The sequence below is a fragment of the Melospiza georgiana genome, chromosome 5, assembly GCF_028018845.1.
Source record: "Melospiza georgiana isolate bMelGeo1 chromosome 5, bMelGeo1.pri, whole genome shotgun sequence".
In the NCBI taxonomy this organism is placed as follows: Eukaryota; Metazoa; Chordata; class Aves; order Passeriformes; family Passerellidae; genus Melospiza; species Melospiza georgiana.
In genome coordinates this window covers 47,146,150-47,163,658 of record NC_080434.1, presented here as the reverse complement: position 1 = coordinate 47,163,658, position 17,509 = coordinate 47,146,150, and the positions used below count along the sequence as shown (strand labels likewise).

The 17,509-nt window shown below is 42.3% G+C and overlaps 1 protein-coding gene across 1 annotated transcript in view; it reads right to left on the bottom strand.

The window, feature by feature from the left end:
* Positions 1–10,002: 10,002 nt before the first annotated feature.
* Positions 10,003–17,509, bottom strand: part of KDR (kinase insert domain receptor) — a 29,203-nt gene continuing 21,696 nt past the window's right edge. The window contains exons 23-30 of the mRNA XM_058024349.1: positions 16,921–17,043; positions 16,669–16,780; positions 16,188–16,287; positions 15,967–16,072; positions 14,756–14,907; positions 11,525–11,621; positions 11,338–11,426; positions 10,003–10,487 (exon numbers count right to left, since the gene is read on the bottom strand). Of these exons, the coding sequence (XP_057880332.1) occupies positions 10,283–10,487; positions 11,338–11,426; positions 11,525–11,621; positions 14,756–14,907; positions 15,967–16,072; positions 16,188–16,287; positions 16,669–16,780; positions 16,921–17,043 (984 nt within the window). The 3' untranslated portion in view covers positions 10,003–10,282. The remainder of the gene's footprint in view (positions 10,488–11,337; positions 11,427–11,524; positions 11,622–14,755; positions 14,908–15,966; positions 16,073–16,187; positions 16,288–16,668; positions 16,781–16,920; positions 17,044–17,509) is intronic.

Below are 17,509 nucleotides of genomic sequence, written 5' to 3'. Positions count from 1 at the left end.
GCCTTCCTAGCAGAACAGCAAATGTTTGTTCCCAGGGGCTGATTAGTTCCTGCTTTGACAATGCCAATCACAGTCTTCCTGGCATCTCCATCTATTCCCAGCAATAAGGAAAGCTATACCAGATTCCTAGAGTTTTGCTCTAGAGCTAGCTGGGAGGATGACTGAAATGTTAAGGTGTCAGAGTGTGTGTGAAACAAAGGAATAAGGAAGAAAAAACCTATTTGAATAGTTAACACCTACGATCTAATCTTAGAGTTTTAAGGTAGAGAATTTTTAAGGGAGAGTAAAACTTGTTTACAAGCTCATATCATACCTCTCACATGGGAGAAGACTTAAAGGGAGCCAGTGACTTGCTGGAAAAGGACACAGATAGTAGTGAGGTGTCAGCTGAAACAGGGAGCTGGGTTTCCCAGAGGGCAGCTTTATCATGCTGTCTGTTCTGTTTCTTCCCTTCCCTTTCTCCCCTTCTTCAGCCTTATTGGAAAGGCCTGGAAGAAATCAGACAGGTTCACTGCTGTGTTACAGCCCTCTGAAGGCGTCTTACCTGTACTGCCTGACATGGTCTGTGCAGCCCCTGGATCCAGATCTCTCACATGTCTGCTGTGCATGGGCTGGCAGATATTGGTGCTTGTCTGCACTAAATACCAAGCTGCAAATCTGACAGGTTGTTTCTGCTCAGGCTCATATTCAGGGCAGTTATTCATTTGTTTGCAGAGAGGCTGTGGATGCACAAGTCCCACCAGCTGTAGGGCTGAGCTCAGTGTATCTATCTATGTTTTGTCCCAAGGCCAGAATACTGACTATCTCTTAAAGGCTGATGCCACAGGGCAACATCCAAAGACACCGAAGTAAACAGCCTTTACTGTCATGGACTGTCAGAAGTTGTTCAGAATTTCCATGCTTTAGACTCAAGGAAATTTTTCCCTGTAAAGTTACTAGGTACACAGGCATCCCAATGGTGTCAATGAGCTTTCCCTCTCTGTGCATTGCTGAGCATGGTCTCGTGTTGTGTTCAGTGAACTTTGAGCTAGAAACATGGAGTGATAAGAAAAATATGATTTAGTTTTTCCTTTATGAATTATCAATTTACATTCACCTTTTGGTTTTTTCCATCTTAAAAAAAATGGTAAACAGGTTGACTTCTTCACCAAAATTGTGTGGAAATACAGGATATATATATTTAGCACCAGTCAATCTGTTCAGAATGAGTAGGAAACCCATCAGTTCCTGAGGCTGTAATAGATTTCCTCTGCACAACGTGTCAGCAGCCTGATGGAGCTGAGGATATTCTGCCTGTATACTTGAAATGTCAGGAATGCAGTGTTTATTTGCAGCAAAAAGGCTGAAAATCAAGGCCTAAAGTCTCTCACCCAGAGGTTACATGACTCTTCAACAAGCTGCTGAGACAGACACAAGCTGTGCAGCTGGTACCTGGTGGGATGAAGCATCGCTGAAATCAAACTGCAGGGTGCAGCCACCCGTGTGAGGTGTCTGTGACAGGGGCTGGTCCACTGCCCTTCACCCTCTCTTTGGAGGCACACTCATTTTCCAAGGGCTTGGAGCCACTTACAGCAATTTTAGCAGAATTTGTTTTACCCATGCATACGATGCTCTTTGCTGAGCACTTTAAGCGTGTGTTGGAAAACACATATTTATCATCTTTTACATGCAGCTCAGAAACTGTAACTCTTGCAGAGAATTAGTGTCAAGACACTGTTTTAGTTAACAATAAGAGCTTACAAGTTCACTTATAAAAGCTTCAGGGGGTCATATTGCAGTACACCAAAGCACCCTTCTGGGAGCTTTAGCAGTTGACAGTGGAATCCAAAGTAACAGTAAATCAGCAGGATAAGCACATAGAAAACTTCTCCCAAACACCCTCTCTCAGTTTCCCGTGATTTGCAGCTCAGAGATTTCCTGAACTTGTGATGTGTTTTATATATTTAGTACCTCTGAATGCTCTCTTCTTCCATTAATTTGCTTAATAGTTTGCTCAACTGATGTAATTTTTTACAACCTGTGGGAAATAATTTTACAAGTTTACTGAGCACAGATGAAAGCTATTTTAATTTATTTGTAGCTGATGCTCACTAGTTCTTGTGCTGGAAGAGACAGAAAACCAGTTTTTCCCTACAACTCTATTTCTGTAAGACACAACCTATGTGAGGCGTGAGCAAAGTATTATCTATTCTCTGTATTATCTTATTCTCTGTAACACAAATAAAAGGAATACAGAGAACTCTTTTGATGAAGAATTTTACACATCTGAAGGAATATCTTCAGGTTTACTTGAAGTTCTTTCAGCTGCTGAAGAAAACACACGAACAGAGTGGACAGAGAGAAATGTCTTTCCCACCATTTCAGAAAATGCCCCAGATGGGAGCAGTGGGTGACTCTCCCCCATCTGCAGCCCACAGCCACACAGACACACTGTGCTACATCTGAAAAAGGTTGCAGGGGTTTTAGTTTCACAAGCAGTGTTAGCTGGAGGAAGGACTGAAGCTGTGCCTCTCCACTACTGCCAGCATCCACAGCTTTCCCTCCTGCAGCTGCCACATCCCTTTTTGTAGCTGTGATGCTCAGTAAACCATGTCCTGGGAGCTGAGTTCAAACTAACCTGAGAAAACCAATCAACCAACCAAATAACCCCACCCCAATTTGTTTTCCAGTCAGCTCTATCCTCTGCTGGCACAAAAACAGAACATGGGGTAAGGGTTAAGCCCAAGAGTCCTAAGCCAAAGTTAGAGAGTTTCTTCTGGTGAAAAAACTGCCCAATTCTGACACTTAATGTCAGAGTAAATGTCAGAATTTTGGGTTGAGCTATACTGAAAGTATATAAGCTTGTTTCACAAGTACGGCCTGTGAAGCAAGAGCTGCCTAGGATGTACCTTGCATTTTTTTTACCATGATATATATGCTCTGATGAACTCTAATATGCCCAAACCTAACAATATGCTCTTAATAAAGAAAAATAAAAAGCACTTCATCAACTCAGATGAGAAATCTATCACAGATACTTCTGTGCCAAAGTGTTCTTCATTAGGCTAGTGAATTTTTGGAATAATTGACAAATATGTTTATGATATGGTGATTTGAATATACATATTTAGATTAATATATTAATTTGCTTGAAAGCTATGTAGTGGTCAGGAATTGTAATGATATTTAGGAGTCAGAAGGGGGGAAAATTTTTTAAACATACAGCAACGTTTTTCTACAGTCTACTTGTAAAACTGTTAATTAAATGCAAAGATTTAAGCTTTAAGACTGTGGGCAGATTTTGCAACCTTTTCTTCAATGTTTAAGACAACTATCTCATCACGCAAAGCCCAGTTTCAGCAGAATTATAAAGATTCCTCCTTATTTGCTTTCAAAGCTGGCCCCATAACAGACTACAAACTATAGCTATTAAGGGACACTGCATGATACAATATTGATTTCTCTAATAGCTATATAATTATACTGAGAAGCAAATTGCTAATAAAACTCAATAATCCTCCTGAAAAATTAGCAACATTAGCCCGGGAGGAGGCTGGAAATGACTAAAGCCATTGTTCTGATAGCATTAGCAAACACACATTAATAATTGTATTGCTTTAGCTGCACACTCCCTGCTGCTTTAGTACTTAACTATACTGAAATGCTAAATAGTTGTTGCCAGTTTAAGAAGTTTATCAGACAATATAAAGATGTCTTTGTGATTGTAATACAAAATTACACATAAGTGCACCTAAAAAGTTCTGCTGGTGCAGTTATCTCCTAAGAGCTCCGTTTATGGGTATTACCCAGAGTTTAAAGAGAGCTTTTATACCCCTGAGTCTTAACTCAGTAAGTAACTGATAAGATAGGCCTGGCTTTCCCTCTCCTTGGCTGGTTCACGGTGCGGCTGTTTGTGCTGCATTGCAGCCATCCAGCCCCTGCCTGCTGCCTCTTATCCCTCCGTGCAGCCAGCCAGGAGCCAGCACAAACAGCCTGGGAGCAGGGCGACGCTGCCCACGGGGACCAGCCCAGCCCAGCCCCTGGAAACCTTCCACCAGCCAAAAATAGCAGCACTGGGAAGGTGCCGGCAAAGCCGCCTCTTGACATTGACTGATGCTCCCCAGTGCTGCGGTCTGTCCGTCTGTCCATCTGTCCTCTGGGCAAGGCATGGCCCTCTGCTCCTTGTCCCACAGCCTCCTTCCTCCCCACGGAAACCCCAGATCTTGTGGAGACCTGCTTGGGAATCATGCCAGACAGATGTCACCTTCTCACCAAGGGGCCCTGTTTACAGGTTTGGGGAGATGCAAACACATTTTACAGGAATACTCTGACTTCAAAGGGAAAGACTGGGGGATAGCTGTCCATAAAATCCACAATGAAAGTGAGTGGGGAAAACTTGATCAATATGCTGGAAAGTAGCTTGGGCCATGAAGTGAAAATGTGCATGCAAACAGCTCTTGCTGTGGGAAATTGCAGATGTTAAGGGTTACACATGAGTTCAAAAAGTGGAAAATCTATCAAAGGATATTAAACATAAGGGCCCATTTCTGGTTCAGATGCCTTGCCCAGCTGATCAGCTCTTAAACTGTAGCCTGAACATGGTGAACAGAGAAATAAATGGAGCGAGTCTACGAGTGAAAACCTGGAAAACTTCAGGAATTATCCTTCCTAGGAATAAAGGGGCATATTTCTGCATGAAATATGCACTATAAAGCAGCCTCTACATAACTAGCAGAAAGCAGTGCTGGTATTCCAATCCAACAGTGCAAACTGAAGGTCTCTAACAACTAAATCCCCTTGTTCTTCCTCAGTTCCTGGTGCTGAAGCACAACTCTCCAGGACCTATGCATATTTGAAAAGGATATACACAATTATTAAAACTTTCTTTGGGTCCTCTCCCCTGCTCCATGCAATGCAGCAGTGCCCAGCCCAGGCAGCGTGTCAGTCCCCAAACCAAGGCCACTGCTGCGTGCTGGCCCCCATCAGCTGCAGAGTTAACCTGGGTCCAGTACACTGGGAATGGGTGGTGGGAAACACCCTGCCATCTTCAGTCTCAAACAAGTCTGACAGAGGTGAAACAGGACAGATAACCTTTGCTGCTGCAGTACATGACACAACAGGGGAGTGGAATGCACCAAGAAGTGCAAGAAACTCCAGCAACCAGACATGACTTGCATTGTTCTGGTTATTCCCAGATGGGGAGGTGCTGCAGCTGAAGGTGTGCCTCCAGCACATGCAGAGGTTACCCTGTGGCTGACATCCTGCTCATGAGCTTGGTGCCAGCAGCCCAGACTTTGCTGTGCCCCACTGTCATGGCACCATCACAATAATTCTGGACCAAGCAGAGGTCCAGGCTGCCAAACCCTCACTGCTGCTTAGCTGGGCAGGACAAAAACTACCTTACATTTTTCTACAATGAGTGGCAATCATGCTTCTGACTGCAGTGTGAAAACAGAGCAAGAGAAATAAAAATAAACTCTCTTTGTGAAACCATTGCTAACCACACCATTTAGCATGACTATACTGAAAGAGAGAGCAGCATGGAGCCCAGAGAAACAGTTTTGCAGGATGGTGAACAAATTCAGCTTTCCTTGAAAAAGATAACTGAACTTCATTTCATATGTTCCACCCTTTGAGAAAGTCTTTTTTTTTTTTTTTTGACCAGAACTTAGGAAACCACATGGCACTGCCATTTAATGTGGCACCGGCGGCTGTGTCTGACATTAAAGTTGGGTCTGGAAATTGAATTCATTTCCCCCCCACTCCCCCCCAAAACTTACAGAGCAGTCATCATTCACCATAACATGTCATCCCAACAAGCTGCAGGGCAGAGATACCTCACATTTGAGCCAACTGGTGGCAGCCAGTGAACAATGTCTAGGTAACCAGAACACCCTTCATCATGGATCTGATAGGTTTAACAGCTAATTAAACCTGTGTAGGGATTAGGCTTTACATTGTACAGTTTTATGGCAACAAAACCTGAGCTTCCTAAGATTACACTGAGCAGCTCCTTATCTCTGATGCAGAGATGTTTATCAGCACCATATGTTACAAGCCCCTGCTATGTTTCCCAATGACCTTCTGGGACTTAATCAGCCTGAATGTCAGGGGTTGAGGAGCTGAGGACATATATTACAACACAGAATGCAGCACTCAGCCAGGCAGAATAAAAATACAGGGCAGAAGTCCAAAGAAAAGGTCTTTGTTGGTTAACTTCTGTCCCTAATAAATTTGTCAATTAGAAAGAACAAACGTTAACTTTGTTTTCCTTGCCCTTGCTGTTGCTCTGTGAGGTCCCACACTGCGAGGTAACACAGGGTGTGTACTCAAGTACCAGTGATGAGGGGAAACCTCAGATGATTCATGGTTTGGGAATGTTTTGCATAAAAATAGCAAATTCTAGCTTTATATCTGGAGGCTATCCACGCTACCCAGTTATGTTTTCCAGTCTTGGAACCATAAAAAGAGATGCCATGGAGAGGAAATTTTTGTCCCCAGTGTCTGCAGCTCTGATTGTAGTGATTTTAGTCACATGCTGCTTTTAATAAGCACTCTGAATTAATAAGCACTTAAGAATTAATAAGCATTCTGTCCCAAAAGTATCCAGGCATGTTCTTTTGGGATGACCACATCAGAAGACATGGAGTATCATCCTAACACTTTTTTTCTCATGTGAAATGCACTTGTTTGCAATTGGAGAGGCATTAATAAGAAAAGCTTAGGCAAGGACTGGATTTGCCAGGACATTTCCATGCAAATGATGAGATACATGTTACAGTATCTCCTGCAGGGAGAAGGACCCACCTACTACACCCCTGCATTCTTCAGGTGGGCTGTGTTTACATTGATAAGCCATCTCCAAGGCATGACACTGCCTATTTCTGGCATGGCTGTGCTTGATTGCCCAATCCTAACCCACCAGCAACTACTGCTCACTCTGGCAGCTCCTCTGAACAAGACAAGTCAATCCCATCACTGCTTCTCCTCACTCCAGCCCAGCTGCTCACAGTGATATGTTTGGATACATAATTTCCTAAGTGTCCCTTCTATTTATTCTAGCTCACTGGGCTCAGATCCAGGCTGAATTTCATGGATAAGGATGCTGATCCAAATGTTGACACTTTGCTGCATGGCTGCAGGATAGAGATAAAGCTGGGACTGGTTTGCAAGGCATTTGCAAATCTGTGCATTATATGTCTGTTGTTTAATTGAAAATATCCCGTTTGGAATTCAAAGCATCTCAAAGACAGATGTGGCATGACTAGGGTTTAGCTGAATGTGCTGTATTCAGAATACAACAAAAAGTCCAGGTGTTTTAAAGGATGTAATGGCCATGGTTCAAGAAAAGAATTGTGTTACTGGATGCCAAAGATATGAACACATTTATAGAACCTTTGCTTGCTTCTGACAGTGATTATATGGTGTGGGTTGATTTTTTTTTTTTTTTTTTTAGAAACTAATTTCCTTTACAAAAGCAGGTGTGTGCTAGTTGCCACATTTTGCAGGCATATTTAAAACTATTTGGACCCAGCAGAGAGTTTAATTGGCTGACAAGGATTGTAAGTGTGAATTTAGTAACTGATATGGCTATGTCTTGAAACTTCATTAGTCTGCATTGTGGTGGGAGGCTCTTCCAAAGGTACTGTGAGCACACTGACTGTGTGTATGTGGCACATATCGTGTGTTACACCAAGCTGGAGAAGGAAAAAACTACAGAATGAGACGTCTAAATGGAACATCCCAAACCTTGAGGAATGCAGGTCTGGGGCAGATGGATATCAACGACACATCTTCCTCTCCTCCTCAGTGTCAGGACTCTCTAATATATGGCTCATCGAGGTCCTGCCAGTGTCAGTATTTCATGTCCATTGTGTAATAATACATAGAAGAGCACTTTCATTAAAAACATTGAAAAATATTACAGAGGGGGGATGTTAAAGGATGTAGCATTGTCTGTTGAGCATACTCTGCTGGCTAGACTCTTGCCTGGGAAGCAAGGCAAATGTCAAATATATATGTGAAATCCTTCCTAGGAGCCCTTACGAATGATCTAGGAAGCCTCTTCCTTATTTTCTGTCTGACCTCCCTGCTCCTGATTTCCTGGCTATAAAATGCTTTACATTTAGGGGGAGGAATGGAGAAACATTTACAGTTTAACATCTCATAACCTTGTATTTGGGTAATGCACATGTGTAGAGAGCATTAGTCCCATGTTCAGCCTGAGAAGAATTTAGCAGCGAGATCTCTCACTTCCTAGACAAATGTTCTCCCTATGCAGTAGCCTGTCTCATTTCAAACTACAATAAAGAGAAGCTGAATTAAAGTCTGCAATGTGTGGCTTAACTTCCCTTGCACTGTTTTGTAGCATAAGCTGTTAAGTCCCTAGCAGTGGACAGCCTTGCCCTCAGAACAAAGACCTACACAATGCAGAAGAGAAAGTCAAAAATTGGACAACAGAGTGAAAAGGTAGGAGCTTTAAGTACAGGTTTAAAATAAAGGAAGACTTCACTGCACAAGAGCAGGGACAACATTTAGTCTGTGAGAAGTGAGCAAGGAGAAACAAAAGTGGGAAAAGATGAATAAGGCTTTAAGGGAAAATGCCACTCCCCAGGCAAAAGCCACAATACAATTAGATCAACCATCCCCAAGGGAACATAATAAACTTTCTCAAGGGAAGATTCAGCTCATACAAGCAGTCTCTTCCTCTGACCATTTTTCTAAAGGTATTTATTGCCAACTGCTAAAAATCACTGAAGTTCCTTTACTACATACACCTGCTACATGTTTGTAGACTTGAAACAAGTAGTACTTTAGAATCTTCCCTGTCAACAGATATAACAAAAGAAAACAAATCTACTTGTAGCCCCCAGGTCTAAATTTCCAGTCCCTTTTAATAAAGCAAAAAGTTTTAGCTATTAAAAAAATTTGTGACCTTTTCAATGCTACAGAACACAGATACAAAATGTGAATAGTAAAATATCTGTTATATAATATATATTTATATTTTAATATATTACATTTATTTCTACATAAAGAGGCTATAAATACTGTATATGCCTTATATTCATGGTTCCCAGCATTTGACATTATAGTAAGTACAAACAAAAAAATACTTATAAAAATACAAAAAGAACTCAGTAGAAATAGCTTTACATTTGAAAATCTTGTAGTCCTCATTGTGTTTATCAGTAGAGTTCTGGAACTACAAGAGCACAGGTAAGAAGTTGTCCAACAATTAGGCACAATTTCATCACTCGGAGAAGTTCAGAGCTGCCATGAAACCAGTCACGGGTTCCCAAGGCTACATAAACTGAGATCTCTGCCACTGCAAACAGACTTTGAGTTTTCAAAGTGAAAAAGTCAGACCTAAATCTGAGGGAGGGGGAATGAGATGAGAAGGCAGGGTGCCCTCAGGATGCCCCACCAGAACCACAGTGCTTCCTGAGGTCCTGAAGTAAATGACATTGCCTTTTCTACCTGTTGCTGAGGCTGCCCAAGTGGTGATCTGAGGGGAGGGGAGTACTTTCTGCAGCAGTTTCGGGCAGCTCAGAGGCAGGCAGGCATGAGTGAGGGTGCTGGGGATGAAAGGGGAGCAGAGCCATCCTCAGAGGTCAGGCATGGCCCTGCTATTTGAGTCCCATCCCTTGGCTCAGTGCTCTGTCTTCTCCCTACTAACAAACTTCACTGAGAAAATGCAACTCATGAGGACTTGTACAGCAGCCTTTTTCCTCTGCCAAGGACAGAGACCATCACCCACACCTATATTTAGCCCAGCCTATGTTTAGTCTCAGGCCATCAGAGTGCCAGAGCCTTGAGCTGGAGGTTCCTTTTTTTGTTTGTGAAGGTACAAGCAAGGAATAACTCTGAGAAACAAGAAGCCAGTGCCGTGCTGTTTCCTTCCTGGAGTCCAGCCACAAGGGGAAAAACAAACAAAAAAAGCCCCACAAAAGCAGGGATGTGCCATTATTTCGTACAAGTAGGAACAGTTAAGTTGAATGCCGTGATGCCGCCCGCATCAGGCAGATGCTCCACATCACCAGGCTCAGCCTGTGCCATGGGGCTGGCACAGCCCACACACCACGGCCAGGGCTCTGCTGGCACCCTCAGCCACCAGTGTCTCTTGAGGAAAGAGCCCCGGCCTGGCACGGCGCAGTTTTTCTGCCAGATGCTTCTGCATCATCCTCAGGAAAAAATTAGTGTCTTTTCTTAGTCCCATGGATGCCATCTTTCAGTACATGAAACCCGGATAGCAGCAGCCCAGGCAGTGCAGGCACATCCCAGGGGAGCTGGGGCTGCCAGCCTAGAGCGGCGCGGGGCTCTCGTAGGGGAGCCCGTGGGCGCGGCAGAGCGGCGGCGACGCCTCGGGCGCGCACAGGAGCTCAGTCTCCTCGCTGGAGTACACGGGGGTGTCCATGTCATCCGAGTGGTAGCCCGACTGGTACCCGCTCGTCTGGTTGGAGGCCTCGGACATGACGGACTCGTTACTCTTGCTGGGCACCAGCGTGCTGCAAAAAACAACCAGAAACGGGGCTGAGAGAGCTGTGTCTTCTGCAGGGCAGGTGGGCAACTCTGGATGGCAGCTGCTTTCCATCACAGCAGCAACCAAAGCAAGAGGCTGTACTTAAACCTGGCTTCAAGCCTTTTTAAACATGCATTTGATTACAAGGAAAGACCTATTCATATGCCCTAACTTCACTAATGCATGAAAAAGATGTTTAATTTTATGATGATACAAGGAGTTAGATTGAGACCACAGATGAAATGGAGAGAAAGCTTGCAGAGGCTTTACATAAGCTGTAGTGCAATTGTAACTGCAGTATATCTTCATCTGCACTGAAGTTGTTCTGGAAAAAAATAATTCCTGGGAAGCTCTCAGAGAGTGTACATGAGGTCTCAGCTTCATGAATGCCACTGTGCTTCCTGTGAACCGCACAATGAAACCCCTGTGCTATGCTCTGAAAATACACCCAGGTACATCCTGAAAACTTGAGTCCCAGCTATTAGGGAAAAAAAAAAATAAAGCAAGCAAAAAACCAAGAGCTGTTCATCAGTTCAGACATGCTCAGCTGTGTGTACCAGCTCAGTGCCTTTGAGGGGTAATTGATGCTATTGCAGCTGATGAATACAAGTCCTTTCTGGGTGCTGACTGAGGCTTCCAAAAGCTGCATTACCTCCCCTCGCCTAACACTAAATGCAAGATGACCAGGTATATTAGGCACAATTTTGCTTTCTGTTTTTGAAAATACTTTAAGAAAAGTTTTTTTTTTTCTGGATAATTTTAGAAACCAATCATCAGTCTTCTGACATACTGCAGTAAAAGGTCATATTGAATTCTATGTGCAGCCCAAGCCTTACCTAAAGGGTATTTTCACTTGGTTTTCACTCTCTTCCAACGCCTTCAGCTCTTCAGATGCAAGAACCATCCCACTATCTGTCTGGTTTTCCTGCAAAGGTGTTGGAAATGCATTAAATGGAAAAATATTAAAGCCACCAAAAAAAAAGCATCAACAGAAGGACAGTATGTACAAATAGACAAACTCACCTCCTGAACAACTTTTACAGTGGTTACCAATGGGACATCTTCAAATGTTTTCACACTCACAGGGCGGCTTTTTCTCTTGCTACCTTGTCGGTACTGACTGCAAAGAAAACAAAATCATAAAATCTTGTGTCTGCTCTCCACAACTTGGCTGCAAACAGCACAATGATATCAGAATCCTTTTATCTCTCTTCAGAGAAGTTAATCCTTTTGTCAAAACATATTATGCAAACTTCAAAATATCTATTTATTGAAAGGGATGTACAGCCTAGAAAGTGGCATATTTCTGACCTTTTGCTCCTGACAATATTGATCTCTGAGCAAATTCTAAGAAATGGCTTTGAGAAAACAGCTTCTTTCCTCATTTACACTGGAGGGCTTAACTTCCTGCAAGCTTTGCTTAGAACTATAATAAACAGAGAAGCCTGGAGCACAGACGTGTGTCTCTCTCTTTGGACTGCACTTCTGAGACCCCTGGCTGGACCTAGGACAACAACAGCAGAGTCAGCACACTGCTGCCCTTAAGCCGTGGGGATCAGGACAGGGAATGCTAAATCTCTCTTGAAGGCTCTTCTCCAAAAGAAGCCCTCTGGTTCAGGATGACATCCATAAAAAATATTGGACAAAAAAATAAAATTGACTCTCATGGAGATACTAACACAGCAAACAAAACAGCACCCTCAGCTTTCTGCCTAAGTGAAAATGGAATCAAATGGATGGTGTCCCAGTTAAACGGGGCAAATTTATGTTCTTAACAGCTAATGAAGGAAAAGCCATGGAGTTAGTAGAGTAACCTGCATCCACTTGAAGTGCAAAACTGGAGACAATTAAAAGCATCATTCTCCCCTTTTCCCATTTTAGTTATGCTGAATCCTGCTTATCTCCAATAGACAATTATTCAAATTGGTGGGGATTTTACAAGTTCCTTGAGTAGCCTGCTCTGGTACTCAATCACAATTCAGAACATTTTTCAAACATTAAATATTATTATTTATTAAATTTAAAAATATTAAAAGTATTTGCTCAAATAAAATTTGTCCTAATGCTGGGGACACAGAACAATCATTAAACACCCTCTTTGGAGCAAATTTTCATATACTGAAAACAGTTACTATATTCCCTCTCCATTTTCTCTTCCTAAACTTAACAAAACCAGTTCTTTCAAGCTCTCTCCACTGGCCATGTGTTCTGCTCCTTTGCAGTGGTATCTAATATATTTCCCATCCAATACTTTCAGGACCAAATCATCCAATGGACAATCTAGTCCATGCACTCTCCTGGACACCCTAATCTTGTACAACTAGAAGTTCATTCCACAACTGCCTTCTGTGTTTGGAAGCTCCCTGTGTGCCTGCATTAAACGCACACATAGGCACAGAACTGCACAGCAGTTTTCCAGGGTGGTGAGGGCTGAGAAGTCCAGCCCTGATCTGAATGACCTCCCAAGTATGGGAGACCCACCTCTGCTCAGCCCAGACAAGATTACTGTGATTTTTTCTTGACAATTCCATGCTGGCCATTTGTAGTTAATTTGTTTTCCTGTAGGCATTTACCATTACTTATCTGAACATTTATTCCAGGATGGTTCCTAGAATTCAAATTAAACTGATTGCAGAATTACACTTTTTCTGTTCTTTCCAAGAGTAGGCATTATCTTTACACTTTACACTAACTCTTCTATACTTCACCTGACTGTTTTTAATGACAATCTTTCAAGGTTCAGAAATCGCGTATCTCTTTCCTATCCCAAATAGGGCAGATGTTAGGAGGTCCTGCTGATTTTAATTTATATCAGCAATTTAAAGATTCTTTAATATTCTCCATGTTTTCCCTGTGCTTGCTATCCTCCTCTAGCTTTGGTTTAGAGATTATATTTTTTCATAGTTAGTACTTTTGTAAAGATTGAAAATGAAATCTCTGAACAGATAAATCTTTTTCACTACCAGCATAGCAAGATCCATGCCTACAAAATCATTTTCAGCTACCAGAACATAAGAACAAAGCCCCTAAGCATGACTTAACCTCCTCACTTTGCCTCTTCTAGCATGGTTGCTTTCACAATCCTGTCACAATGTAAGATGAGAGAAAAGAGATTCAAAGTCTCCTTAAAATGTCAACAGAGTGCTTTTACTTCTGCTCATAACAGGAAATGGGGAAAAGAAAAGCCTTATAGGAAGTATTAAAAGTGGAAAATAAAGTGTGATCTTTTCAGTGCTAAATAATGCTTTTTTTTTTCTTTTAAACATGTATATTTTGAATTGCCCCACTACTAAAACATGGGGTTGAGAGTTCAGCTGCAGGGCTGTAAGTTCACCCAAAGTGTGAAATGCATTGTGTAGTCATTTCTAGGATGACATAAAAATGTTATGCTGTTCTACCCAAGTCTGTGGTGGTTATGATGCAAGCAGTGAGGCAGAGGGCTCTGCTTCATGGAAACCCCATGAAACCTGTGAACAGAGTCTGTCCCCACCCTGGTGTTCACATTGCTCTTTGTACCCTCCTTCTTCTGAGGCTGCATTGAACAAACAGGGCTCCCAGCATCTCAGTGGCTGCACTGGATGGGAAAATTCCTTTCTCTCTTACATCCCATGCCAGAAGTCCTCAAAGGGTCCAACATAAGCCCCTCAAGTGCATTAGTACAAACTCCTCACTAGAAGGTCACCTCTGCCATGATACCTAACAGCATCTACCATTGGGGATGCCCCATGAGGCCCCAGAAGGAAGCAGTGCACAAAAACAGTGACAACACTATTTATGTCACATTCTCCTTGGCCATCAATTCATGAGCTGTTTTCCAATGTTTCACTTTAGTAGGAGAAATGCCAGAGAGGTTATTAATGATAGCTCTATCATCATTTATGTTCTTGGCAGCTGCAACACAAGAACACTGTGACCACAACCAAACTGGACCAGTAAAACTTTCTATATGTTCTGGCTCTTAAAAAGCAAACAACACATATTTTCATGGGGCTTGCTTTTTTTGTTTGTTTGTTTTTGAATGAGAATACCAAGTCTTGAAAGGGTAGCAACAATAAAAATAAATAAGAAAATCACTAACTGGGAAGGCAAGAAACTAGCTTTTGCCTGCAAAAGCTTTACAAATTCCTTCTTATCCCTATGGAGAAGGTTAAATATGGACCAGGCAGCTGAAGTCTCTTCCTTTCATTTTCCCTTCCCCCAGCACGAACAAAACCTTCCCAGAGGCCCCAGTAGGATGTCCACCATATAAAATACCTAATTCCTGCTGTGTTGTCATAATGGAATTTAGGATCACAGACTTCCTCTTCCTCCCTACAGGAAGCAGGTGAAGTTGGGAGAGAGAGACCCGAATCCTCTTCCATATTCAATGACACTGACAAAGGAAGGACAACGTAGTCTTTACCATCCTGTAGAATGCAGTGAAAAAACACAAAAATTAAATAGGCTACAGAGACACACAGACATAAACAGATACATGCACGTACATGGAGAATGCATCAGCCCAACAGGGTGGGTGTTTTATTAAATTGTGAACATTATACCACCTTTGCAGGAGCAGCTACATTAAAAGAAGGAAGTAGTTCTTATTAATCTTCCAAGTAGTTTTACTTTTTTTTTTTAATAGATTTTTATATTATATACTGTAATGTAATGTATAAACTGGACTTTTTACTGAAGTCTTTGAAAAAATAAAAGTAGATCTCATTAATGTTTGAATCCCAATGCCACAAAAAAAAATTAACCTGACAGTTTAGACGGGCAGTGTAATTCCCATTATCACAGAGGTTAAAAAGGGAGAGTCTGTCTAATATGGAGCACACAGCCAAATCCATCCTCCTTCATTCAGTGGGCTCACATCTATGGCCCTGGCCTTGTCCACTTCCATAGTAACTGAAGAGAAACCACAAGGAGAGCTTGGGAGGGAGGCCCATGTCCCCACCTGGTTGCAGTGGGCTCTCTTACTGCAATGCCTGCACACAGGTCATGCCTTACCACATTGATTTGCACAGAGCTGCTCACAGGCAATGAAGTTCTTGTGTCCTTGTTTTCCAGGATAGCCATTTAAAGCATTGCAGCCCACACCCACCCCCACATACACAAAGATAACCATCTTTGGCACAGTAAGATCAACAGGAGCTACCTGCTGGAATGTGTCTGCAGCCTGCAGAGAAATCAGCAGCAGAGCAGGGAACTGAGCCTGTGCCAGCAGTAGTGTCAGGGGAAGCTTTGCTGGCAGGGCAGAGTGGCTTTTGGTTACCACAACACAACCTCTGGGATCTCTACACCACAAGTCACTCTCTGCTGGTCAGAGACGCAGCTGCTGGTCAGCAATGGGGGCAGCAGAGGAAGCCCAGGCTCCCTGACAGCTCCATCAGACAGTACCCAGCTGTGGAATGCTGTGATGGCTGGCAGGACAGGACAAGTTCAGCCAGTGGTTTAGCCACCAGAGAATACAGGTCACACACCTGACGGACATTGGCTTGCAGTAAATTCCCCAGGTGCTCCACCAGCTCTGAAAAAGTTGGTCTCTGCTTAGGATCTCCATGCCAGCAGTCCAACATTGTTTGGTACCTGGAATGACAAAACCAATTAAAATACCAGTGTGAAGAAAACAGCACCCATTTTTGCTCCTGCACCTGCTAGGAGTGTGGGGTAAATGTGGGCAGATAGAAGAAGAGTTTCTCACATTTCTGGTGTTGTATAGTCTGGTGCTCTCATTCTCGTTCCTTCTTTCAGTCTTCTGCAAAATTCCTCATCAATTTTCACTCCAGGGTACGGTGATGCGCCTAAAATGAAAACAACAGTAATTTTAATGCATTAGACTACTAAGGATTCATTTTCAAGCAAATAACTTGCTATGGTTTGTGTTAATAAGACAATTTGGTGTATTTGGATGTGTAAACAATTTATATTTATGATGGAAACAGCAACTGACTGAGTAAATGAGGCACATCATCACATACTGAAATTGCATGAAGAAGCATTTCAAGCCCATGTTCCTACATTTGCATTTTAAAGAAAATTTGAGTATTTTATTTTGATGGAGAAAATATACAGGAATTTTTCAAGAAGTAAAAGAAAATGCTACAGAGGTTCCAAGAACACTTTGAGTACTTTCTTCAGACTCTTTTGTTTAGAGATGGCTCAGTAAAATTAAAGTGACTCACCTAAAGAAAATATTTCCCACAGCAGAACTCCAAAGGACCATACATCACTCTGAATGGTATATACTCTATCAAAAATGGTTTCTGGTGCCATCCATTTTAGGGGTAGTCTAGCCTAAAAGTATTTCCATAAACAAAATGGTGTCAAAGTTTAGCAAAACACCAAGTTTCCAAAAATCTCTTTAAGGGAAAAAAAGAAAAAAGAAGTCCTGATTTCATATTGATTCTCTATCAAACAGATAATCTGAAACTTACATCTCCTTTCCTGACGTAATCCGGGTCTTTGTAGATGTCTCGAGCCAAGCCAAAATCACAGATTTTGACCACGTTATTGTCTGACAAGAGGATATTACGAGCAGCCAGGTCCCTGTGGATGCACTGCAAAGAGAAGTAAACAACTTCATGTGCTGCCTGTCATCACAGCTCTGTCCACAGGGCTGATTTCTTTCACATATGTGCTCTCCTACCCTCAAAGGCCAGATAATTCTTAAAACCTTTTAAGAAAAAGAAACCTCAGCATCAACAGTTGCTGATTTTAAGTGCTTTTTTGATGGTCACAACTGATTTGGCTCAGGGAGACTTGTGTTCCCAAGTCCAAACATACGTCTGTTTATCCACTGTGCAGAGAGGGCCTTTGAAGTTAGCTAATTAATTATCCTAAGAAGCTAACACAAAACAGGTTCAGATCTGATTACCTTTAGATTTACTTAGGTTCACTCAAATCTGTGTACTCCACTATTTCTCTGAAAAACACCACACTAAAATGCTGACTTGATTCCAACACAAACTAATCTTTACTACAGAGAAAGAAGTCCACATCTCTACCTATGCAGAACAGCAGCTT